The sequence below is a fragment of the Fundulus heteroclitus genome, chromosome 16 (genome assembly GCF_011125445.2).
Source record: "Fundulus heteroclitus isolate FHET01 chromosome 16, MU-UCD_Fhet_4.1, whole genome shotgun sequence".
In the NCBI taxonomy this organism is placed as follows: domain Eukaryota; kingdom Metazoa; phylum Chordata; class Actinopteri; order Cyprinodontiformes; family Fundulidae; genus Fundulus; species Fundulus heteroclitus.
The window spans coordinates 24,797,508-24,824,525 of NC_046376.1; the positions used below are offsets into that span (position 1 = coordinate 24,797,508).

Consider the following 27,018-nt stretch of genomic DNA (forward strand, 5'->3'; position numbering starts at 1 on the left):
AGGATGTGCATGGATGGGTGTGTGTAAAGCACTTTGGGGTCATTGCACTAGTTAAAATGGAGCTTCTTGTAAACCCAGGCATGGTGATGAGATGTGAAAGTGACTTCTGGATATCTGTCAACAGAGGTAAGCAGGCCCACCCGCCCAATTCAGTACACCTAATAGTATGAGTTTGAGCTCAAAAGTTAAACATTAGTCTTTCTAAACCTATACAAGGTACAGTGCATGTTTGAAGGAGAGCTTCCAACCCCTACCCAACACATCTGGAATCTGCATAAAAAAGCCTGCCAAGACTTTGTTCTCTGGCCAGTCTGAACACGGTGGTTTTATTGCACAAGTTCTGCAAAGACTCGAGCCTAACTTCTTGTAATACATCATGTTACGGTAACCTTACAGGGCAGAGCCAAAACTCATTGTCAGACATTTTCAAAGCAGCCAGTAAAATAATTGGCATACAGCAGCTCTCTCTGTCTGACATCCATGATGGTCGAGTCTTGAAAAAGGCACAGGCAATTTCGGTCAGCCCTGATCACCCACTCTTAGTTTGTGCTGAATCGCTCCCCACTGGGAAGCAATTCAGCCTCCAGTGGGCCAGAAGTAACTGGTATACGTTTTTATTTGTACCTACTGCAATTTAAACGGTGAATCTGCTCTAGGACTTAATTGGTGATAATAATTTTTCTGCATTTACTGATTATTTTTACTTATTTGACTGATGCTTACCACTGTTGTGATCATTACACAATGGAAATGCACAAGAATGACATGAGTCAAATCTGATCCTTCCGAAATGAACTACAAAGGGCACACTCTCTTCTCTCTGGCCATTTTTGTTCATCTCTGTGAGATGGTTGTGCTTATACATCATGTCATGCAAGGGCTTGCGGGATTCCTTATAGATCCTTAGGGACATTGCAAGGTTCCTATGTTAAATTGGCAATGAGAGCAAGCATACAGGTTCCTTTTCCTACCTCCTTCCTTACAGACTGCACTATTCGGACAGCTCGTATCATGGCGATTGGTGACGCATTTCTGCTTTAGCTAAAGAGTCCTTACCCAATAGAGGTATTTGGATGGAGATCTGGCTTAACTCTACTAGTAAGGCAAATAGTCATCATATAGGGGCAATATTATGGGGTGACAGTGGTGCAGGCGTTAGGGAGTACTGGTTCAAACCCCCGCTCCGACACTTTCAGTCAGGCAATACACTTCACCCGAATTGCTGGTGCTGGTCAGAGGGCCCGGTGGTTTTCCAATGTATGGCAGCCTCGCTTCTGTCAATCTGCCCCAGGGCAGCTGTGGCTACTAACATAGCCTACCATCAGGATGTGCATGGATGGGTGTGTGTAAAGCACTTTGGGGTCATTGCACTAGTTAAAATGGAGCTTCTTGTAAACCCAGGCATGGTGATGAGATGTGAAAGTGACTTCTGGATATCTGTCAACAGAGGTAAGCAGGCCCACCCGCCCAATTCAGTACACCTAATAGTATGAGTTTGAGCTCAAAAGTTAAACATTAGTCTTTCTAAACCTATACAAGGTACAGTGCATGTTTGAAGGAGAGCTTCCAACCCCTACCCAACACATCTGGAATCTGCATAAAAAAGCCTGCCAAGACTTTGTTCTCTGGCCAGTCTGAACACGGTGGTTTTATTGCACAAGTTCTGCAAAGACTCGAGCCTAACTTCTTGTAATACATCATGTTACGGTAACCTTACAGGGCAGAGCCAAAACTCATTGTCAGACATTTTCAAAGCAGCCAGTAAAATAATTGGCATACAGCAGCTCTCTCTGTCTGACATCCATGATGGTCGAGTCTTGAAAAAGGCACAGGCAATTTCGGTCAGCCCTGATCACCCACTCTTAGTTTGTGCTGAATCGCTCCCCACTGGGAAGCAATTCAGCCTCCAGTGGGCCAGAAGTAACTGGTATACGTTTTTATTTGTACCTACTGCAATTTAAACGGTGAATCTGCTCTAGGACTTAATTGGTGATAATGATTTTTCTGCATTTACTGATTATTTTTACTTATTTGACTGATGCTTACCACTGTTGTGATCATTACACAACGGAAATGCACAAGAATGACATGAGTCAAATCTGATCCTTCCGAAATGAACTACAAAGGGCACACTCTCTTCTCTCTGGCCATTTTTGTTCATCTCTGTGAGATGGTTGTGCTTATACATCATGTCATGCAAGGGCTTGCGGGATTCCTTATAGATCCTTAGGGACATTGCAAGGTTCCTATGTTAAATTGGCAATGAGAGCAAGCATACAGGTTCCTTTTCCTACCTCCTTCCTTACAGACTGCACTATTCGGACAGCTCGTATCATGGCGATTGGTGACGCATTTCTGCTTTAGCTAAAGAGTCCTTACCCAATAGAGGTATTTGGATGGAGATCTGGCTTAACTCTACTAGTAAGGCAAATAGTCATCATATAGGGGCAATATTATGGGGTGACAGTGGTGCAGGCGTTAGGGAGTACTGGTTCAAACCCCCGCTCCGACACTTTCAGTCAGGCAATACACTTCACCCGAATTGCTGGTGCTGGTCAGAGGGCCCAGTGGTTTTCCAATGTATGGCAGCCTCGCTTCTGTCAATCTGCCCCAGGGCAGCTGTGGCTACTAACATAGCCTACCATCAGGATGTGCATGGATGGGTGTGTGTAAAGCACTTTGGGGTCATTGCACTAGTTAAAATGGAGCTTCTTGTAAACCCAGGCATGGTGATGAGATGTGAAAGTGACTTCTGGATATCTGTCAACAGAGGTAAGCAGGCCCACCCGCCCAATTCAGTACACCTAATAGTATGAGTTTGAGCTCAAAAGTTAAACATTAGTTTTTCTAAACATATACAAGGTACAGTGCATGTTTGAAGGAGAGCTTCCAACCCCTACCCAACACATCTGGAATCTGCATAAAAAAGCCTGCCAAGACTTTGTTCTCTGGCCAGTCTGAACACGGTGGTTTTATTGCACAAGATCTGCAAAGACTCGAGCCTAACTTCTTGTATTACATCATGGTACGGTAACCTTACAGGGCAGAGCCAAAACTCATTGTCAGACATTTTCAAAGCAGCCAGTAAAATAATTGGCATACAGCAGCTCTCTCTGTCTGACATCCATGATGATCAAGTCTTGAAAAAGGCACAGGCAATTTCGGTCAGCCCTGATCACCCACTCTTAGTTTGTGCTGAATCGCTCCCCACTGGGAAGCAATTCAGCCTCCAGTGGGCCAGAAGTAACTGGTATACGTTTTTATTTGTACCTACTGCAATTTAAATGGTGAATCTGCTCTAGGACTTAATTGGTGATAATAATTTTTCTGCATTTACTGATTATTTTTACTTATTTAACTGATGCTTACCACTGTTGGGATCATTACACAACGGAAATGCACATGGATGACATGAGTCAAATCTGATCCTTCCGAAATGAACTACAAAGGGCACACTCTCTTCTCTCTGGCCATTTTTGTTCATCTCTGTGAGATGGTTGTGCTTATACATCATGTCATGCAAGGGCTTGCGGGATTCCTTATATATACTTAAGGATATTGCAATGTTCCTATGTTAAATTGGCAATGAGAGCAAGCATACAGGTTCCTTTTCCTTCCTCCTTCCTTACAGACTGCACTATTCGGACAGCTCGTATCATGGCGATTGGTGACGCATTTCTGCTTTAGCTAAAGAGTCCTTACCCAATAGAGGTATTTGGATGGAGATCTGGCTTAACTCTACTAGTAAAGCAAATAGTCATCATATAGGGGCAATATTATGGGGTGACAGTGGTGCAGGCGTTAGGGAGTACTGGTTCAATCCCCCGCTCCGACACTCTCAGTCAGGCAATACACTTCACCCGAATTGCTGGTGCTGGTCAGAGGGCCCGGTGGTTTTCCAATGTATGGCAGCCTCGCTTCTGTCAATCTGCCCCAGGGCAGCTGTGTCTACTAACATAGCCCACCATCAGGGTGTGCGTGGATGGGTGTGTGTAAAGCACTTTGGGGTCATTGCACTAGTTAAAATGGAGCTTCTTGTAAACCCAGGCATGGTGATGAGATGTGAAAGTGACTTGTGGATATCTGTCAACAGAGGTAAGCAGGCCCACCCGCCCAATTCAGTACACCTAATAGTATGAGTTTGAGCTCAAAAGTTAAACATTAGTCTTTCTAAACCTATACAAGGTACAGTGCATGTTTGAAGGAGAGCTTCCAACCCCTACCCAACACATCTGGAATCTGCATAAAAAAGCCTGCCAAGACTTTGTTCTCTGGCCAGTCTGAACACGGTGGTTTTATTGCACAAGTTCTGCAAAGACTCGAGCCTAACTTCTTGTATTGCATCATGGTATGGTAATCTTACAGGGCAGAGCCAACACTCATTGTCAGACATTTTCAAAGCAGCCAGTAAAATAATTGGCATACAGCAGCTCTCTCTGTCTGACATCCATGATGGTCGAGTCTTGAAAAAGGCACAGGCAATTTCGGTCCGCCCTGATCACCCACTCTTAGTTTGTGCTGAATCGCTCCCCACTGGGAAGCAATTCAGCCTCCAGTGGGCCAGAAGTAACTGGTATACGTTTTTATTTGTACCTACTGCAATTTAAATGGTGAATCTGCTCTAGGACTTAATTGGTGATAATAATTTTTCTGCATTTACTGATTATTTTTACTTATTTGACTGATGCTTACCACTGTTGTGATCATTACATAACGGAAATGCACATGGATGACATGAGTCAAATCTGATCCTTCCGAAATGAACTACAAAGGGCACACTCTCTTCTCTCTGGCCATTATTGTTCATCTCTGTGAGATGGTTGTGCTTATACATCATGTCATGCAAGGGCTTGCGGGATTCCTTATATATACTTAAGGATATTGCAATGTTCCTATGTTAAATTGGCAATGAGAGCAAGCATACAGGTTCCTTTTCCTTCCTCCTTCCTTACAGACTGCACTATTCGGACAGCTCGTATCATGGCGATTGGTGACGCATTTCTGCTTTAGCTAAAGAGTCCTTACCCAATAGAGGTATTTGGATGGAGATCTGGCTTAACTCTACTAGTAAGGCAAATAGTCATCATATAGGGGCAATATTATGGGGTGACAGTGGTGCAGGCGTTAGGGAGTACTGGTTCAATTCCCCGCTCCGACACTCTCAGTCAGGCAATACACTTCACCCGAATTGCTGGTGCTGGTCAGAGGGCCCGGTGGTTGCCAATGTATGGCAGCCTCGCTTCTGTCAATCTGCCCCAGGGCAGCTGTGGCTACTAACACAGCCCACCATCAGGGTGTGCGTGGATGGGTGTGTGTAAAGCACTTTGGGGTCATTGCACTAGTTAAAATGGAGCTTCTTGTAAACCCAGGCATGGTGATGAGATGTGAAAGTGACTTCTGGATATCTGTCAACAGAGGTAAGCAGGCCCACCCGCCCAATTCAGTACACCTAATAGTATGAGTTTGAGCTCAAAAGTTAAACATTAGTCTTTCTAAACCTATACAAGGTACAGTGCATGTTTGAAGGAGAGCTTCCAACCCCTACCCAACACATCTGGAATCTGCATAAAAAAGCCTGCCAAGACTTTGTTCTCTGGCTAGTCTGAACACGGTGGTTTTATTGCACAAGTTCTGCAAAGACTCGAGCCTAACTTCTTGTATTGCATCATGGTACGGTAACCTTACAGGGCAGAGCCAAAACTCATTGTCAGACATTTTCAAAGCAGCCAGTAAAATAATTGGCATACAGCAGCTCTCTCTGTCTGACATCCATGATGGTCGAGTCTTGAAAAAGGCACAGGCAATTTCGGTCAGCCCTGATCACCCACTCTTAGTTTGTGCTGAATCGCTCCCCACTGGGAACCAATTCTGCCTCCAGTGGGCCAGAAGTAACTGGTATACGTTTTTATTTGTACCTACTGCAATTTAAACGGTGAATCTGCTCTAGGACTTAATTGGTGATAATAATTTTTCTGCATTTACTGATTATTTTTACTTATTTGACTGATGCTTACCACTGTTGTGATTGTTGTATATGCACATTGTCTGTCACCCTACACTGTGAAAGAAAATGCCCTGCTGAGGGGCAATAAAAATGACTCTGAAATCCTAATTTATAACATCCTGCCTTAAGAGGGCTCTGCTGTGCCAATATAGCAGCTCTTGCAGATTTCACAGCAATATCTTGCAGCTGAAGCTCCACAGATTTGAAGGATTATACTTGTTTTTATGTTTAATTTTGGTGCAGTAATTGTGAAAGGCCCTGATGTGATAACTCTAAAGCATATAATGTTTTTCATGACTGCCAAAGTTCATCCAATGCTTGTTTCAGGGAGTGATCAAAGGAAAGTCAAACCATCCATCCATCCATCCATTTTCTGACCCGCTTAATCCCTCAGGGTTAGGGGGGTTGCTGGTGCCTATCTCCAGCGTTCGGAAAGTCAAACCAGGCCATTTTAAATGTCTCGCAAAATACATTGAAAAGAAGCAAGAAAATGGGTTGCACAAAAACTGAGATTTTATTGGGCAAGAAAAGAACTCTTGACATGTTTGAAATTTTGTGTTTATGGTTTTTACACGGACAGGTTTTAGTGGATGTTGCTACCGCTAAACAATGTGATACCAATGGAATGTCAAGGAAAACTGGTAGATCCATAAACTAAAAACAAAAAAAAAAACAATTAATGTGTATTCATGGGTAAAATCCTAATAACACTCTAACATCACCATGATTTGTAAGGTCTTTGGCCAGTTAATACATTACAAAAACAAAAGGTGTACCATTTACAAAACTTGTTTACATCTTTCTCCTTGCTAATCCTAAGATTCTTACTCCTTGATTACAGAATCTCTCTACCTTTATTTTTATTTTCATGTGTGATTGCATCTGGTCTCAACAAGCCTAAACATGACATAGAATTTGCTAAATGCTAAATGCGGAGGAAAATCTTATGAGGGATTTGAAAACACATGGGCAACATGTGATGCGACCGAGTATCAGTCCAGTTCAGGTACTTTCCAGAGGACAGAGTTTTACTTGATTTCCACGCTCTGGATGCGAGACTTCCCATCAAAGCTGATGACGGAGTACTTCTCTGCACCCAAGCGGTTGGTAAAGTGGATTTTATAGCCATCTGATAAGGTCACGACAAACTCAGCTGGGGTGAATTCGATGGTGATCTAAGTGAAAGGATGAATCAGCAAAGAAGGGAAACATTAATAGAGATACTGTGACACACTTTCCTGTCAGTATTTTCATGGGCACAATGCAGACCTTGAACTCCTGTCCTTGCTGGAAAGGAAAGGTTCCCTCGCGGACCTCCTCACACCATTTGCCTCTTTCAAAGGAATTGCAGACCACTACGTTCTCGTCTTCATAGGCGTTAAATCGAGGGTTAATGTGCAGGGTGATGTCCTTCTCATTAGGGCCAATGTTCACGGCAAAACTACAGAATAAGAAAAACATAAAAAGTATAGATGTATAGATGTTATACATGGGTCAGAAACCCTGTCTATTTCTGAGGATAAGCTTTGTTTTTTTAAAAGCCCCATAGGTGGAGCGACTTTGTTTTGGTTTCTGAGCCATTTCTATAGTTATGAGGCAATACAATACTGTAGGTTTAAAGTGCTGAACAACATATCAACCACTTTTGCTATTTTCATCCTGCAACATATCCCATGTATGTTTGCTTGCAACAACGACTGCCACTAACTATGAGTTTATCCCTGCGTCGATTCTTTCCATGGAGTGCATTCTTCTTTGTGCGCCTTTCAGAATGAGCTGTTTTAGGGCTCTATAACTTTAAGAAAATATGCTGTACCTGGCCATGTCCATCAAACTCCATGTTTACACTCGTACTTGATATATGTGAAAATGGCTGCAAACAGATGCACAATGGTGCAACCGTACATCTTTGGCCCTGAGTCAGACCCAGAGACAGAAGAAGTGGCGCCTCTTGCACAGCCAGCGAAGATGCAGCAATTAGCATATGCTAACTTCCAAATCATGTTCATGCCTAAAAGCCATTTTACAGCGCATACGGCGGTAAAACCAGATGATGAACTCGACAGAGCTCTGCCTGGTTTCTAGGTGAGGGGCAGTGCCTGCCAACTGTAACGTAATAATTGGGAGGTTTTTGAAAAACTTTCTCCTATTTGGTCTCCCTCAAAAATCCCTCCATGAGCTCCAGATGGTGCAGGACTCAGCTGATCGTATCATAACCGGAACCACTTCATTTCTTTCCAGCTCTACAGCAGCCCTGGTCGCTCCCAGAAAAATTATGAACCCGAATTTCAAATTCTTCTGTTTACGTTCCAGATCATCCACAACCTTGCTCCGCCGGTCTGCTCCTAAACTATGACCCTCTCCCCCTATTGACCCAATTTAAAATATCAAATCTGATGGGTTTTTTTGGCGTGGTTTTGTTGTTGTTTTTTTCAGTTTTTATTTGTACAGTTACCTTGAGGGTTGTGAAATTTGCACATAAAAAAGTGTTACCAATATTATTGCTCCTACTAACATTTTTTATTTGAAGCAAATCCAAGTATCGTTTTAATAAACTGCATTAGAATGAACTAGTTTGATTTGAATGAAATTTGTATTTAAATGAATTGTACATAACTGGTCATGAATCACAGTTTGTCCTGTAAAGTGCCTTAAAATGACATTCGCTGTTAATTAGTGCTATGAACATAAACTAAATTCAATTCAATTAATAACAAATACATAAAAAGACAGCAGTGTTTTAGCAGAGGATTTATAATCTTTTCAGTTGGTTCTACCTGCACTATGTAGTTCTTGTGTTTGTTTTTGTGTTGCTCTGTTGGAAACAAGTTATAATATATTGAATTAAGTCTGAAGAAAATCTAATGAGTCTCATGACTTTACTGCTGTGCTAATGATCACATGTCACTGCAACCTTTTCATATCCCATGAAAAGAATGTCTGTGCAAATCTGATGTGAACTACCTTTAGTGTGATCTGAAAACCAAATATGGCTAACCTGAAAGCTAAGCACATCGGCAGAGACAAATGTATGTGCTTGCAATACTCACTCTGTAGCATCAGGTTTAGCTACTCCAATAATAGTCAGGGTTTGTCCAACTTTGAAGGACATGTTCTTGATGATCATACCCTGTGCACATTTGGAGGAGAAAAATGGGAAATGGTAAGTGGCCTGTACTTGTATGAAGCTTTATCCAGTCCAGAGGACGCTACATTCAGTCATTCACCTATTCACGCACACATTCACACACTGACAGTGCTGAGCTACATTGTAGCCACGGCTGCCCTGGGGCAGACTGACAGAAGCTAGGCTGCCATACATCGGCACTACCGGGTCCTCTGACCACTGCCACTAAGGTGACACATCATCTTACTCCAAAGTAACACTGTACAACAAGCATCCCTGAGGCAGAAACATAGTCCTAACAATGCCTAAAGCCGACCCCCCCATAATCTCTTCATCTGTTTTAACAGCAGCAACATGTGTTTCCAATTACACTCCCATCAACCTACTGGGCAACGATTCCAGCGCTCTCTTGTCTCGCAGTTGCCAAAAAAAATCTTCGGAAACTGCCAAGTTTGCCAGAGGCTGAGAGTGATGAAAAGTGATGTGGGCCGGCTGCCGTTCTTTTCAGAATATTTTGCTCCTTGCACTACAATTTGGTAACTGCACTGTGGAAAAAGCTAATATATATTATAGTGGGGAAAACTGGGCTGATCCCACAATAAGGAACTTATACTTGTGAGGGGAATTTAGTCACTCAGAGCTTCTTAAGATTATGCCTTGAGAAACCGACTGGAAGTATCCTGACACAAGGAAATGTACACTGCCTTAAATGAAGGAAATATGACATCATATGCATAGTTAGCATGTGTTAAAGACAGTATGCCAGCATACATCTATACGTAGGTCTGGGACTAGTAGTAAACAACTAAAACAAGAGTTTTAGTTGTTTTAGCTGCTTCTGTTCAGAGAGAGGGAGAGAGTATTTTTTATTATTTGTACGTACATTTGAAGAAGTATATACAGTCTTATTCAATAAATTAAAATATTATTGAAAAGTTCAGAACATTTATTTCAGTAATTAAATTGACAAAGGGAAACACATTGCATAGATTAACACAGACTGATTTTATTGCCTTTGAATATGAATGTTGCAGTTTGTAGTCCAACTTGCCTCATATTTCAGCCTGATGCTACTGTTCCACTGCAAAATGTTTCATGCAGATATGGAAGCATGATGAAAAGTATGTGTAATGCCAAAAAAGGCACTTTTAACCCAAAAAATAGGCAATTCTAATAACAGGCAGTCATATTCTAATGAATATGACTGCATGGTTTTATGAATGTTGCTCACCCCTTTCTATATAAAGAACAACGAGATAAGTCATATTTTTGGGTGAACTTGGTCTGTGGGACTAAGAAGTGTATATATATATATATATATATATATATATAATCTTTTTCAACTTGTTCAAATGTTACGATCGAGAGGTCCGAAGCAATTTTCTAGAAATAACTTCACATTTAAAAAACGTTTATAGCCAGTCTGGAGTGAAATGTTGACATTATCTTTTAACTGATTGTTATCTTCCTCTCTTGAGTTCCCCGTCTTGCATTCAGAGACAAACTGTACTTTTGATAAAACTGATTTTAAGTACACATCTCGTATTTTATCAGTCAAGTGACTTGGCAGGAGGAGGCAGAGTCACATGGGCCAGACATTCTTTCAACCTCGGAGGTCATCTGCTGGGAATCTGTAGCAATTATCACTTGGGTTTGAATTGTATGAGAAGTGTCTTAGGTCAAGAGGTGGCAGACGGACCTCCTGCCCTGTCTTTTCTGCATCCAGTCAGTGCTTAAATACTCATGCCGCCTCATTTAGTTCCACAAGGACAGGATGCAAGTGCAAACTTAACACTCCTTAAAAAAATTAGGGTGACATATGTGAATGTCAATAAAGTATTTTACCTCAAAAGGTCTATCATTCTATATGAGAATAAAGGCAAGGCAAGGCAAGGCAAATTTATTTATATAGCACAATTCAGTACAGAGACAATGCAAAGTGCTTTACATGATTAAAATATAGGAAAATAAAACAGAATAAAAGCAAGTAGGGATAGTGTAGAAACAAAAAAGAACATTTAAAAACAGTAAAACATTTTAAAAGCCTCTCCCCTTTGACTTGTTCTGCCCAAGATCTCTTTTTGCTTTGCAAAAATTGTCATAACAATTATCTCCCTGAAAAAAATCCAGAATAAATTGAGGAGTTACCTAATTAGTGCACAGAGTCAGCCTGTTTACAATCAAATTTCAATGTGGAGTTTTTCTGTGAAGGCCAGAGTTAATTTTGTGTATTTATGAGGAAAACAACATCACGTAGAGCAAGGGACACCACAAACAGGTTGGAGATAAGGTTATGGACTATTTACTTTCCCCCATGTTGTTGCTCTTTCTTCGAGAGTTTCAAGGCAGCGCCTGTAAACTCCGTTTAGGCGGGGTCTGGGCAGTTTGGAGGAATGCGGCCTTGACGGCTGCGCTTTTTAGCAGCGGCTGGCTGGCTGCGTTCCTTGGCAACGCAAGGCCTCAGTCAATCGTTCCCCCCAAATGTTTGTTTGTTAAGTGTATGTGATGGACGGTTGTACTGGAACTGACTTTTCGATTGCAATGCAAATTGTAATTGACAAATAAAATTTGATTGATTGATTGATTGATTGATTGATTGATTTTAAGGCAGAGTTAGGTTATAAAACAATATGACATGCTTTGAACATCTCGTGTTGTACTGTTCAATATATCGGTTGGGCGTAGAAGGAATTACTCAGACCTAACAAGACATGACCTTTCACATGAACTGAGAGACCAGGCAGGGAGATAATTAACTGAAGAAGCACCTAAGGTGCTTTGGTAACTCTGGAGGAGCTGCAGAGATTCATAGCTCATGAGCAAGAATCTGTCAAAAGGACTAATTTTTAGCCATCCCCTCTTTAAAAGAAACTGAACTTGTTGAAACAAAGCAGCAGAAGCTCGTCAGAGGCGATGGGAAGATGGATGGTTGCGAATACAGGAAAGTTCTGGAAGAAAACTGAAGACTGTGGCAGAGGTTTATATTTTTGCAGAAAAAAAACATGCACGTACAACATTGATGTAAAAATCACGTTAATCTGTCCGGATGACCTTGTCAAAATCTGGACCTAAGTCCAATCAATAATATTTTGGAAATTAATGTTCACATTTGCTCTTTGTATCGTCTGAAGGACCTTGAGCTATTTTGCAAACAAGAATTGGCAAATATTTCTGTCTTTAAATGTGAAAGGCTTGAAGAGAAAGTGCCCAAAAAACATACAGTTTCAACTGTTGTGAATGGGTCCGACTAGAAATGGAATGCCACGCCTTTCCCATTTCTTTTTAGAAAGCTGAAAACCCCCATTTCTTTTTAGAAAGCTGAAAACCATGTCTTCTTTTACTTCCATGCCACACGTATGCACAGCTTTGCTGGTCCATGACACAAAATCCAAATCAAATACATTGATCTCAGAGACTGTAATGTGACAGAATATGAACAAGATCAAGTTAGAAAGAAAGCGTGTACATGTTGCTGTAAACATGAAAATCACGGCGCTGTTGAAAATGGCTTATTTTATATTATATTAGCCTGATAAGTTGTTTTCAAATGTGTTTACCCCCGTGGCAAACAAAAATATTTAATAACAAAGAGGCCTTTAACATTATCTGTTAAGTTTATTTGCTTACCCCTGAGTTTATGATGAGGTTAGAGTGGTATTCAGGCTATTTAATAATAAGTTGATCATAACACTGGATGTTTCACTGTTATTCTTTAATATAACAAAAATAGTGTGAATACGTTCACACTGGACTTTTTTCTGCTGGTTAATATACTGTAATTCAGTTATTAAGTCCACCATTTGCTTGCATGCTCTGCTGTGAATACTTTGCCCATGAAAGGCATTTATAAAGAGAGACCAGATCTGTCAAATATGTTCATTTAGCTGAAGGTCCCATGCACGGATCTGCAGTTAAAGTATAGATCTGCAAGGTTCAGTTATTTCAGCTGACACAAGAAGCCAACACCAGCTGCCATTTTCACATAAACGTGACCAACGACCACAGCTAGTATTCATGAAACACATAAACACACATTTTAGCAGAAGTGCACAAATGTTGGTTAAAAAAACAAAACTTACTTTCATCATCTTTGCAGAGAAAAGAAGTGAAGTGGAGCTGGGAAAAAGGGAGAGTGCTGCAGGGCTGTGCCTCTGTGTCTACACCCAGACAGATGACTATATGCGAGGCAGAGTGGGAGGTTCCTTCGCAGTGAGTGACACTCTGCCCAGCATATGTGGTGCTGTCCCTGGTCACCAGCCAGCCTTCTGCTTAACAATGCTTTCAGCTCGCAACACATGGCTGAAACTGCCGTTGTCACTCAAAGAGGGCAAAAGACACACAGGCATACCAAAAATGTCACAAGCTCACAGTTCTTCCTCGATGAGAAGCGGAAACAGAGACGTGTGATTCAGCTCTTATTTGTGCTAAATCGACTCACCAAGATATGAGCATTTTTCTCTTACAGTTCTGAACAGAAAAATAAAGTACAAGAATGGGTTTATCACAGATATAGTCATGTTCCTTATATGAAAAATATACATAGGATTTTTTTTCTCAAAAAAAAAATGTTGGCAGATATAAATTATTTGACAGATTTAAAGATGAGATGCAGGAAAGTAAAGCAAAAATATCATTCACAAACTTCACAAAGGAGCCCACTGGATAAAGAGGTTGCTTTATTGCCTTTATATTGATTCATGTACAGAACATTCTGAGTACCATCACATGGCAAAAACATTTAAACAAAGAGCATTGCATGTCAATAACTTTTTTTAGGTTTCAGAGTTAAACAATGTAAATCCTGCTCACCACAAATCTTTTCTCAAATGATCTTTTTATTATCATTTTAAGGCAGAAGGTCTGAAAAAAGCTGCCTGCTTATATTCTGCTTCCAAAATTTTAGATATTATGACATTGTAAGTATTAAACGTCAACAGCAGTTACAGAAAACATTTCCAATATGTATGTATCTATTTATATGAAAACTGAAAAAAAGAGAAAAAACATGAAGCCAGCAATTCCTGAGTAATATACGCTTTACTTGACCTCAATGCTTACAATGTGAAAATACTCACTGAAGCTGAAGAAAGTGTACTTAGTCGCACCCAGGAGATTGGGGAAGTTGATTGTAGAAGAGTCACACAGATTTATCACAAAGCCCGTCTCTATAAAATGAATGTGGATCTGAGACAGTGGGATGGAGAGTAAAATTAGAAAAAAAAAAAAGATTTAAGTTCACTTAAAAGGTACCTCAAATAGCTACATGCATCTCACACCATGAACTTCTCTCCCTGGGAGAAAGGAAAGCTCTCCTGAGTAATCTCATCGGACCACTTTCCATCCTGGTAAGAGTTGCACACGACGACATTCTTGCTCCCTTACCAGTCAAGACGAGGGCTGAGATGGACAGCCAGGTGCTCTTCGTCAAGCCCAATGTTCACAGAAAACCTTGAGTGGACAAAGGCATTAAAAAAATGTTTTTCTTAAAAAAAGTTATGTATTTTGTACTTGGTGCATTAAAAGAAGGTTTGGCAGTTCTCCTTGCTGAGAAACACGTCTATCAATGTTCACAACTGACTTGAGTTGGTACCAATTCCATTTATATGCTTTTAAACCAAGAAATTATAGCGATAAAACAATAATGTATTTAAAGCTTAACAGTTGTCTCTTGTTTATGTTCTCTGATGTAACTTTAGAAGATTGAATTTTACTTTTTAAGCGCCTTGAGATGACATGTGTAGTGAATTGGCGCAAAATAAATAAAATTCAATTGAATTGAAAGAAAAACATGGAAATATCTAAAGAGAGAACATGCACACTTGTTTTTCGAAAAGCCAGGATAAAGATAAGGCTACTTACGTTGAAGCGTCACTTTTGGGGATCCCAATAATAGTCAGTTTTTTTTTTTTTTCCTTTTTCAGCATAGAACTTTGACATTTCATACCGTAAATACAGTATACCATAACTGTGGGGACAAGCTCATAGAGACTTATTTAAAGCCCTTCGATGCATCCTGAAGTTTTCTGTAATTTTGTCTTATTTGTTGTTTGCTTCACAATAAAAAGGTAATACAGCATCTAATTTATAGGAATCACCTGTAAATGAAATGATGCAAAGTCTAAAACAATCCATTTTAATGACAGGTTTGAGGCCACTTAATATAAAAAATTTAAATACTGTTACAAGGCACAGTATACAGTGTTCAGGCATTTCCAGTACAATTTTGCGTGTTGAGTTTTATCATGTCAATCATTTTTTTTGCGCTCATCTGAGAGGATTGTTTGGAAATGTTGTCTCGTTTTGTTGTCAAGTATTTGCTTATTAGCAAATGACAAGGAATAAAAAGCATTTCACAAGACATGCAAAGATGCATTGGATTGGATTTTCCCCTTTTACATCTGATGCAATATGGTGATGTTGAATTGCTTCAGAAAATTATTTTGCTGTAAAAGTAGCAACTATCATTTATTATAAAAGTGTAATATATATATATATATATATATATATATATATATATATATATATATATATAATGCTGCATTGTCCATTTGAAGCAAATAGTATACATACCTTTTTATAGGATATAGAGTAAAACACATGACCTCACATGAAGGTTTGCGTGTGCAGATATGAATCAATGGGGGAGCGTGTTTAAATACCAATGGTTTGTTCAGTCTACAGGATAGGGTTCTTCAAAAGTTTCTTTATGATATAAGATGCATGTACACTCAATCCATGTCAACACTCAAGTGTGTCCAAGTGGCAACAATCTAAACAGTGATTAGAGGAGAAATGGAAGATTGTTTTAGGTAGTCTGAAATCTTCACCAGTCCATACACTTTGAGCAGTTTACCAGTACCAGGGATACACAATATATTGGCATTGGCATATGCTAGTCATTTTTAACAAGTAGTTATCAGTCCATTATGTAAAAAAAGGGAACCAGGGCAGTTGTGGATTTTAACAAACACCTTTTTTATGTGGTAGCTGGAAAATGAAATGTTAACATAAAGTGGATATAGTTAACACCAAGATAGTAATAGTTCTAGTTAGTAAGAGTCTTGTAATAGTTAATTCCGATATATTTTGTATCCCTAGTACTGGTGTATTGCAATTGCATAATTCAATATCCCTTTCAATCATTACCTAGATTGTTGGAGCTTGGACAGATTTGGGTGTTAACACTAATCTAAAAGCACATCTGATTTTGAAATGGACAAAGCAGGCTAACATAAAGCATCAGAAATTACATCATGTAATTTAGACCCTGTGTGGATCAGGTAAAATCTACAATTGAATTTAAACCTCTGCACCCACTTGTTGTTTTTAGACACCACTGAAGCTGCAGGATGCAAATCATCCAAAAATATATACATATTTTGATGATAATATGTAGTATAATATTCCATTATTTTCACACAGCAACTTGTGAGAAAATGTTCTCCTTTAATATTGACAATATGAGGATTGTTCTTGTGTTATACAACAAAGTGCTAAAAGGAAACCAAATGAACAATTAGTTGTACAACCAACCACAGTTTACCCTGCTCGTCAGCAACCAGTACTGTTGACCTCCAGTTATTTGACTTTAAAGCTGGCTTTTCAGCAGGACGCATACAAGAAGCAATGCTATACATACACTTAAACACATACATATATACTCTTTCTCTATCACCGAAACAGACATTTTAAACTAGCCTTTGCTGTGGAGATAAATAAATGTAATGGCATCTGTTGCCTTGTAATTGTAATGTTTACACGTTAAATGTGGTCATTTCAGGCCAATGTAGCTGTAAACATCTGCACAGTGTCTCGGATATACTGTATAACGCTTGCATCTTCTGGGCAGCAGAAGTATTCATTTACCATAAAAAACAAGATTTCGAAGTTGAACCAAGGGTACACTGCTCTCCAGTGGCTAATAGGGGTTACTACAAAAGTATGATTTCTGGGTAAATGCAGCGTTATAATTACCTGACTCCGCCAGATAGATTTGCTCCGCATATCCATCTGGAAACCTTCCGTCGAAGTAATTTTGGGAAGGGGCGAAAATACTGGTTAGCTGATTGGCCTATGTTGGTGATAGACGGGCCAAATAAACCAATCAGATTCGTCGTCGCTCTGTTACGAGCGACGACGAAAACACAACCACAAGCCAAGCTACTCTTGCTGCTGCAGGTAAAGGCTCGTTAGCTCAGCAAAGAAATGCTCTGTAATTCCGATAAAACTTGCTCGATAGCCGCGCTAACGCTAGTTTCATCGGCTGAAGCCGCCATGTTGTTTAGACTGAACTGTCGCGCTTCCCGTTGCGTCACACCTCAACCCGCCTCAAAGCCAACGCTGATTGGACGTTCGTTTGGTGAACGGCTCCAAATTTTCTTCAACGGAGAGTAGCCAGACTGATCTGCGAGTGAAACCTTGAAAGCTCGCGAGATCAGGATGGTCTCACGAGGCTAGCGTTATAAATGAGTAAAGCAAAAAAAAAAAAAAAAAAAAAAGTCAATTTATGATTTGTTGTTTGTTTGCTTTTAGTTGATGGACCCATATAGACAGTCATGTATACAAATATATAGATATATTAACAGATATAACTGTGAAGAAATGTTATTTCATTTATTCTTCATTCAAGTTTGAAACAAATACAATGCCAATTAAACCATGTAGTTGTAGGATATCTGTCTTCTATACCTGCTGAACATAAAAACTCTGTGCAGATAAAGCCCAGTCCAGTTAATTTTAATGCAAGAACTTCTTGCTGCAAGGCAATGTTACTAAGAATTGTGCTGCCACGCAGCCATTGTAGGAACCATAGATTTTATCTACCTATTTCAGTAAGAATGTTATTGGTTATTTATTTAACATCATGGGAATTTTTTTAGTAGTATTAGGACAGACCTCTGGAGAGAGGAAAACTTACAGCACAACTTTAAAAACTGGCAATAAACCATCCATGTACTGCAAAAAGCATCTATGGTATTTACTAGATCAGAATTATCAGTATTTGTTTTTAAATTATTATTATTATTATTATTATTATGATTATTATTATTAACAAATAGTGTGTTTTATTATCTGAACTACACTGCCAGAGTTCACTGAGCATAGGTAAATTATAGTTCTACCATTCACCAGAACCAGAAAGAGAGCTCACATCACAGCGATTTTAAAGCCTTTGCGTTGGCAATCTGTGTGTTTTAAAGATGATATTTGATACTTAATCCAAAGTTACAGAGAAAGTAGAGCTGAAAAACAAAGCTGATGCAGCGTCTAGTCCAATTGGCTGAAATGTCATTGCAGCAAAATGGTACTCAGTAGTTTGTATGCCCTCACATGCTTGTATGCATGCCTGACATTATGCATGCTCCATATGAGATAACGAGCATGCCTTAGGGTATCACGACCGGGGCATTAATCAGCTGGACAGTCCGAGGTGTAACCGGGTGCAGTCGGATGGTCCTAAACATAATGTTCCAGAGATGTTTCACCGGCTTCCACACTCAGGGGAGAGTGGAAGCCGGTGAATGGTATTACTTTCATCATCCTCCAGGAATCTCCTGCCATAGCGTACTGTTGCCACATGAGGCGGAGGAACCCAGGACTCACTGCAAAATAGGCCGAAGGATTCCTGGGACTATTCAAACTTATTTTAAGATAAACAGAGAAATCTTCCAATGAAACATGCTCTTGCTTTTAGGTGGTATTTTATTAGCTTACTTCATTTCAGTCAAATGTTTTAATTATTTGTATTGTTAATGTCTTTGTAACTTTTTTTTTTTTATCAAACCAGATCTCTCTTGTAAATGAGGGATCAATGAGACAACCTGTATAACTAAAGTTTAACTGGTAACTCATCCCCAAATCAACTTTTATTTTGGCAAAATCTGTAAACGTGGAAATAGTTTTTGGGCTAAGCCCCTGATGATGATAATGTATTGCTCCGCCACGCTGCCGCCTGTGCAACCTCTGGTAGAGTCCAGGTAATGCTTCATGCTACCAGTAGTGACATTCACTCTGATCTAAAGCAAAAAATAAAAATAAATACTGAAAAGCAGTCAACACAAATTGAGGTTGCAAAAAGTTTCTGTGGCCTCCACCTGCCAAACCATTCCTGTTTCTGGGATCGTCTCATTGTTGCCCCTTTAGTGCACCTGTTGATAAATCCATTAACACCAAAATAACTGGTGAGATTAACAACCCCCTCAAACTCTGGACCGACCAGATCAATATTACAGAGATGTTTTAACTGACTTGATATTATACTCTGATTAAAAAAAAGTGTTCCATTTATTTACATATTTATTTATTTATTGCAGTGTATAAATAAATGATCAATATGACAACGTTTTAAAATGTTATAGCTTTACAATTACATTTCGTCGTGATACTATTTCATCAGCTGTCAAGCAGTGTTACAGGGTTATTGCACGGCTTGTAGCTCTGGCACCTCTTCCTAGGGGGCTGGCTCTGCCTTTAATAATATGAACAATCCCCCTCCTTTCTATTGGTCCGCTGCCAGGAAATTGTGAACAAAATCACGCTATTTGCGAACAGGCTTTAAGTACACGCCCACTCACAGTCACGCCTTCTGTGGCTGATATTATTTAGAAAACGTTCCTACACAAAACTCTGACGTCTCGCCGTTATGTTATCTTTATTAACATGAGCTTTAGCGGCTTGTAGCTTGGTTATTCGCGGCGTGGCACAAGCGTGTAAAAAGATAAACCTTCCTGTTGCGGAGTGTGTTGGATAGCCCGTCGTCGTCACAACAGTTTTTTTTTTTTGTTTGTTTTTTTTTTGCAGAAGCTGGAATTTAATACTATAAAAGTCAGCACCGAAATGGCATCGCTAGCAGCGGGGCATGAGCCAGGCATAGCGCCGGGCTCCGGAGCTCTGGCCGACGCTTTGGTCCCCGCGAGCATATTCGCCCCGGACCGCGGAGGATGCGGGGAGGAGGACGACGACGAGTGCCTGGAGGACGGCGACCTGACCAACGGCGAGCCGGAGGACCGGAGGATTGACTGCAGCAGCAAGGTGACGCCAGGTCCCGGACGTAGCGCTGCTAAGCTAACACGGTCGAATTGTGAAGAGGAAGAACATTTTTTTTAATTTTTAATTTCAGATTTTTATTGCAAAATGTTTTCTTTTTTTAAAAGCATGTTGTGCCTTTATATTCAGCCCACCCGAGTCAATGCCTTGTAGAACTATCTTTAGCTGCAATTAAAGCCGGAGTTCCTTTAGGGGCTGTCGATACCAGCTCTGCGCATCTAAAGTCATAAACAAGGCTGCCCATGTTTGCCTTGTTTTAAGCTCCATCCCTTCTTCTATAAACTCAGCAGCTTTCTCATATCAACATCTTCACACATGCTGGTGGTGTGTTGATAGTGATGCAAAGGCTTTATCCTTCTTTTTCATATTTTACTGCTACACATACAAAATTTTGCACAAAGGTCAGAAAGTTTAGACTTGGTCTCATCTGACTATCCTCAGCATGTTTCCCGTGTCACTAGATGGTTTAAACAGACTTTTAATGACTCGTTTTTAGCCATGGATGTCTTGGTGCGCCTCTTCCACAAAGTCCAGAGTTCTGGTTTGGAATACCAAAGATCATCTTGTCAACAGATCAGCCCCATCAGTATAGATGGATGGCCACGGGTTGGGAAAAAGGTTCAAAGAGTATGACTTTGCAAGACGCTAAGCTATTTCTGACAACTGCACCGCAGGTAGAATTTGAAAAACTCCCTAAAAAAAAGCTTTATTTAAGATTTAAATCCTGGCTAAAATGTATAAGATGCAGACAGACAATATCGATCAACAATTCATGTACACAGCAGCTATCTTGAGCAGCCAGTTTTGAGAGATTAAAGGCAGATGTGATATAAAAGTGGTTGATGTTATATTGTTGTTGATATTGGTTGACCGCCAAGCTCACAACCAAGTCAAAAAAATTTCGCTTTGTTTTTGGCACACAAGATTTATAAATACATCACATCAACACATCCGGCTCAGAGTACAAAAAACGTACTCTCTGTCTTTTTCTTCAGGAAACATACATTTAAATCTTTGGAAATTGGCTATGTCATGAAAGTAAACAGTAAATAAACAAAAAAGTAAAAATATAGGGAAAAAATGAATGATAGTAACATAAACTTTTTTCACAACTCGTATCTTTTACCTAGCATTAAAGAGGAGTTAGCAAATGTCCTGCAACAAATGAGGAAATAAAGATAGACAATAAGTGTGGGCCAGTTTAATAACCCACCAATGACCATTATATTACTTGATGATGATGATGATGATGATGATGATGATGATGATGATGATGATGTATTTGAGTGTTTTGGCAGCTGTTGCCATGTCAACCCATGATCTGAAATGGCACTGCTCATAAAAGATGGATTCAACAATCCCTGTGTGAACAGCAGCTGAGACAAATTTGAAGCATTTTAGAGTAAAATTGTGTTCCTGTGTGTACTGAGGAGTATGAACAAAGTAATGTTTTTAAGTATCGCACTTTTCCACAAAAATCAGCTGCATTTAAAGTAGCTCTAAAAGCATGATAATTAAGAGTGTTTTGGTGCTTCAATTCTGTTGCAGCTAGACTGAAGCATACTACAGATGCCCTCTCAGAACCTAGCTGAACAGCAGAGCTTGTCTCATTTTAAAATAAAGCAATGCTGACACCTACTGGATAAGATGGCTAACTACTGCATCTTGTTTTTTTTTGTTTTTTAACTAAACCATCTAATGACGGAACAATGTCATTTGATTATCCTGTTCAATCAACTAGGATAGAACATGAGCTTAGCTTATAAACACGTCTCTATGACGGTACATACTGATCGTTAGACTACAAAGTCTCAGGTCAGGTGAATTAAGCCAAACATCTGTACAACATGCCATGGTAAGTTATTTATCCTGTATATAAATACATTTTTTTCTAATGGTTGGTACAGTCCATGTTGTGATCATGAAAAAAAAAAAATACAGCACATTTAAAGAAAACCAGGCAATTCAAATTTGTTTGATCCCCTTTGAAACTGCGAAAAAAACGCAGTGCTGAGTATTGACCTTGCCTGATTCAAAATGACGTTTTAAATGAATGTATTTCTCATAACTGCTGTGAAAGAATGGTCACGTTAAAGCCAACTGAGAGAGGAAAAAGAATTAAGAAAGTGAGAAAAAAAGAAATGTTGAGTGGGGTATAGTCCAGTGGAAAGCTGATAAATGTCAGATATTTAGATGAAGAAGCAGATGACAGAAAAGAAGAGCTTCTTGATCCAGAGTGATGTGACGCAGAGGGGTTGAACACAGTTATACAAACATGAAGCAAAAATGTGAACTTGTGGGATCTTAAAAAGGATTATGAAATAGATCAGAAAAGATCCTAGAACAACCTTTTCTTTAAGCATCGACCCCTCACCCCTTCTAATCCTATACAAAGACTTACAGTGATTATAAAAAAAAATTTCCACCACAAAATTTTCCTATGTCTTTGTGTTTTTGTGACTTCAATGTTTAAGAGAAAATGAAATAATACAATATCAAAAATAACTTGTAAATGCAAGAAATAGACAGTTTTCAAGTGATTATTTTATTATTTAATGGATAAAAAAAATTTGCTATCCAAAAGAACCTGCAACAGGATCAAACAAGTAATTGTCGGAGAGCGAGCAGGCAGAGAACTCAGGGATGGAAGGAGCTTTAGGTGACGACCTGTGGCTGTAAGTTTTGGAGGTCATGCTTGGATTTGGCTCAGTGGACGCTAGGGAGCAGAGAGGAGACCAGAGATCTTCAGGTGAATGAGGGCTGGAGGAATCACAAGTAAGAACTTTTTAGAAATTCTCCAGGACTGAGAAGACAGAGGGCAGGAAATCATGAGGCCTTACAAAGCAAAAACAGGAGACTAATGTTCCATCTGTAGACCCTTAATAAGAGCTTCTAGCTCCGGTTCCTTGACCTTTCATGGGGTCAACAGTAAGAACTCTTTTGTGTGGAAAAAAGGAGCTTTGGACTGCTTGTAATGAACCGAAAGCTGGACCCAAGATTCACCACAACAGGTCAGTGACGGGGAATCCAGCAATCCAGGCGAGGTACACGGGGAAAATCCAAGTGGGGGGGTCCAGGTCCAAATCCAAAATCCGATACACTAGGAGGCAGTCCAAGGGTAGGGGTTCCAGGAAACAGGGGACCAGGCAGGCAGACACAGGCTAGGAAAAGGCAGGTTCAAAAATACTACAAACAGGTCGAGGTCAAGTGCTGGGACAGATACTACGCTGGAAAGTTACTCACACAAGGCTCGAAAACGATCTGGCACTGGAGACTGACGAGGACAGAGCTCTTATGCATGTGGAGACAGGTGAAATCAGTAGAGGCTGATTGCAACGGGGTGGAGACTGGACAGGGGTATTAACTGTGAACAGAATCAGCTCCAGTGCCAGAATCATCACAGAGCCCCCCCCCCCTCTCATTAAATTGGCAATGAGAGGAAGCATACAGGTTTGACTCGAGAAACATGGAAGGTAGGATGGACCTTCATTGCAGGGGGCAGGCGGAGATGGACCACCACCGGGTTCACCACCCTGGAGATGGAGAATGGTCCGATAAACCAAGGTTCCAGCTTCTTGTTATCCACTTTTAAGGGAAGGTCCCTTGTGGAAAGCCAGACTCTGTCTCCCACCTGGTACTGTGGGGCTGGGACCCGCCGGCGGTTGGCAGCCCGGGCCTGGTTCTGTGAGGCAGAGAGAATGGCCCTCCTAGCCCTTCTCCAGGCACGCTGGCACCTCAGGGCAGACAGCCGGGCAAATGGGACCCTGGACTCCACCTCCTCAATGGAGAACACCGGTGGCTGGAAACCGTACATCACAAAGAACGGTGAGAGGCCAGTGGAGCTAGAGGGCGTGGAGTTAATTGCATGCTCCACCCAAGGCAGGTTCTGGACCCACTTGGCGGGGTCGGACTGGCAAAGGAGACGGAGCTTAGTCTCGACCTCCTGATTAACCCTCTCCGTCTGGCCATCTGTTTGGGGATGGAAGCCGGAGGACAGACTAACAGAAATACCCAGCATGGCACCAAACTCCTGCCAGTAACGGGCCACAAACTGGGGACCCCGGTCTGACACAATGTCAGCTGGCAGACCGTGCAGCCTGAAGACCTCCCTTGCCAGGATTACCCCCATCTCCTTAGCGAAAGGGAGCTTAGGTAATGGAACCAGATGAACCATCTTAGAAAAGCGATCAACAATCGTAAGGATGACTGAGTTGCCTTCGGAGGTCGGTAGTCCAGTGATAAAGTCCATCGAGAGGCAGGACCACGGTCTGGAGGGCACGGGCAGCGGACGGAGCAAACCAGAGGGGGGGCGAAGGGAGACCTTGGCCTGGTTGCAGAGAAAACAGGCAGGCACGAATTCCTTGACATCCTTGACTAAGGTGGGCCACCAGAACTGAGATTGGACCAAACGGAGGGTCTTGGTAATGCCAGGATGGCCGTACAGACGGGAACCATGGCAGAAGTCCAGGACCTTCTGTCTGAGGAGTTCGGGGACAAAGAGTCTGTTATTTGGACAAGCTTCGGGGACATGTACATTCTCCAGGGAGTCCCTGACCTCCCTCTCCAGACCCAGTCTGGTAACTGCACACCTTACAGATTCCGGAAGGATATATTCGGAAGCTTGGTCATGACTCTCCTCTTCTGGTTCAAACATCCTGGAAAGGGCATCTGGCTTGATGTTCGTAGACCCAGGTCTGTAGGAGAGGGAGAAATTAAAACGACACAAGAACAGAGCCCACCTGGCCTGCCGGGGGTTGAGCCTCTTGGCGGTCTTGAGGTACTCCAGGTTCTTGTGGTCCGTCCACACCAGGGAAGGGACTTTGGAGCCCTCCAGCCAGTGTCTCCATTCCTCTAATGCCAACTTGACTGCCAGAAGCTCCCGATTTCCAGCATCATAGTTGCGCTCAGCCGTGGACAATTTCCTGGAGAAGAAGGCACACGGGTGAACGCGGCCATCGAAGGCCTTCTGATTGAGTTCAGCCCCTACCCCAGTACTAGAGGCATCCACCTCCACAATGAATTGCCTCTCTGGGTCAGGGGAGACAAGAACTGGGGCAGATGTGAACAGTCCCTTCAGGCGCTTAAAGGCTCTGTCAGCCTATTCGTTCCATGAAAATTTTACCTTGCTGGATGTGAGGGCATGGAGAGGAACAGCGACCTGGCTATAGTTACGGATAAATCGTCTATAAAAATTGGCGAACCCCAGGAACCTCTGAAGTTGCTTTCTGTCCACTGGAGTGGGCCATTCAGCGACGGCCTTGACCTTGGCAGGATCCATGGACATCTGACCGGGAGATAAAATAAAACCGAGGAAGGAGGTGGAGGTAGTGTGAAAATGGCATTTCTCTGCTTTGACATAGAGCTGGTTCTGTAGGAGGCGGAGTAGAACAGAACGAACATGTTGCTTGTGAAGGGTGAGGTTCTCCGAGTAAATGAGGATGTCATCCAGATAGACAAAGACAAAACGTCCTATCATGTCTCTGAGAACCTCGTTAACCAAGTTTTGGAAGACGGCTGGGGCGTTGGTGAGACCAAAAGGCATGACAAGATACTCGTAATGCCCAGTCGGAGTGTTAAAAGCAGTCTTCTACTCGTCACCCTCCTTAATGCGGACAAGGTGATAGGCGTTTCTCAGGTCCAGTTTAGTGAACACCTTGGCTCGCTGAACCTGACCGAAAGCCGTGTTCATGAGGGGGATAGGATATCGGTTTTTAACCGAGATATCGTTGAGACCCCTATAATCTATACAAGGGCGGAGAGAACCATCCTTCTTCCCGACAAAGAAAAAGCCTGCGCCTGCGGGTGAGGAAGAGGGGCGAATAATGCCTGCTCTTAGGGAGTCAGAAATATATTCTTGCATAGCTCGGGACTCAGGAGCGGATAGGGAATAGAGACGGCCTCTGGGTGGAGTGGTCCCAGGCAACAGGTCGACTGCGCAGTCACAGGGACGGTGAGGAGGGAAGCTCGTGGCTTTGGCCTTGTTAAAAACCTCCCTTAGGTCATGGTATTCACAGGGAACCTTGGATAGGTCTGGATAGAGCTCCTCCATTTTATCCTCTGACGAGTGGGGCGGCCTCATCCGAGCAGGATGAGGCCCAACCCGTCACCTCCCCTTTTCTCCAGTCAATTTGGGGATTATGCCTTCTGAGCCATGTGGCTCCCAAGATTACAGGGACCTGTGGAGAGTCAATAATCATAAATGTCAACCTCTCGACATGATTACCCCCCATCTGGAGCTCCAAAGGTTCAGTGATGAGACTGGACTGGTTGAGCTCGTGGTCGTCCAAGGCGAGAACACTGTGAGGAGAAGGACCAGGATGTAGTTTAAGGTTATGCTTCAGGGCAAAAGCCTTGTCCATGAACTCCGTATCTGCACCTGAATCGACAAAAACAGAGATACTGTGGGATTTAACTGAAGTGGATAAAGTAGCGGGCAGCAACAGGTCTGGGGAGACAGAAAGTTTGGTACGACTCAGTAGGAAACTCCCTCTCCCTAACTGAGCCTTTATCGGACAGGTGCGAACGCAGTGACTGTCTCCACTGCAGTAGAAACAGAGCCCCTGCTGACGTCTGCGTTGTCGCTCGTCCTCTGTTAGAGCTGTCTTCCCTAGTTGCATCGGCTCGGAGGCTGTTGGAGCCCTGGGGGGTGACTGTGCAACAGGGATCCTGGGTGGAGCAGAAAGAGTTGAGCGGCGTTCCCTTCGCCGCTCCATGAGATGGACACATCCATCAGAGCAGGCTTGTTCCAAAAGCTCTCTGCAGATAACAGATGAAACTCAATAATATACTCTGAAACCGGCCTTTCCCCCTTTTTGAGGGATAGGAGCCCCCTAGAGGACTC

At 41.7% G+C, this 27,018-nt stretch overlaps 2 protein-coding genes across 3 annotated transcripts in view; one reads left to right on the top strand and one right to left on the bottom strand.

Annotated features, from left to right (window-relative positions):
* Nucleotides 1-6,495: 6,495 nt before the first annotated feature.
* On the bottom strand, nucleotides 6,496-13,318 carry lgals2a (lectin, galactoside-binding, soluble, 2a). The gene is made up of 4 exons (XM_012881603.3): nucleotides 13,211-13,318; nucleotides 9,055-9,134; nucleotides 7,274-7,445; nucleotides 6,496-7,179 (listed from the first exon to the last, which is right to left on the bottom strand). The coding sequence occupies exons 1-4, from the start codon at nucleotides 13,217-13,219 to the stop codon at nucleotides 7,033-7,035; spliced, it is 408 nt and encodes a 135-aa protein (XP_012737057.2). The 5' UTR covers nucleotides 13,220-13,318; the 3' UTR covers nucleotides 6,496-7,032.
* A 6,583-nt stretch (nucleotides 13,319-19,901) lies between these two features.
* LOC105939434 (GTP-binding protein 1) overlaps nucleotides 19,902-27,018 on the top strand; it is a 55,412-nt gene continuing 48,295 nt past the window's right edge. Inside the window, exon 1 of one of the 2 annotated variants that reach the window (XM_036148201.1) lies at nucleotides 19,902-20,162. In XM_036148201.1, coding sequence (XP_036004094.1) covers nucleotides 19,968-20,162 — 195 coding nt within the window. In that variant the 5' untranslated portion in view covers nucleotides 19,902-19,967. The remainder of the gene's footprint in view (nucleotides 20,163-27,018) is intronic. The other variant, XM_036148202.1, reaches the window with a different exon arrangement.

Coding starts and splice junctions, on each gene's coding strand:
- lgals2a (XM_012881603.3), bottom strand. Junction 7,446..9,054: donor GCTAAACCTGATGCTACAGA/GTGAGTATTGCA, acceptor CTTATTCTGTAG/TTTTGCCGTGAACATTGGCC. Junction 7,180..7,273: donor AGCAAGGACAGGAGTTCAAG/GTCTGCATTGTG, acceptor CCTTTCACTTAG/ATCACCATCGAATTCACCCC.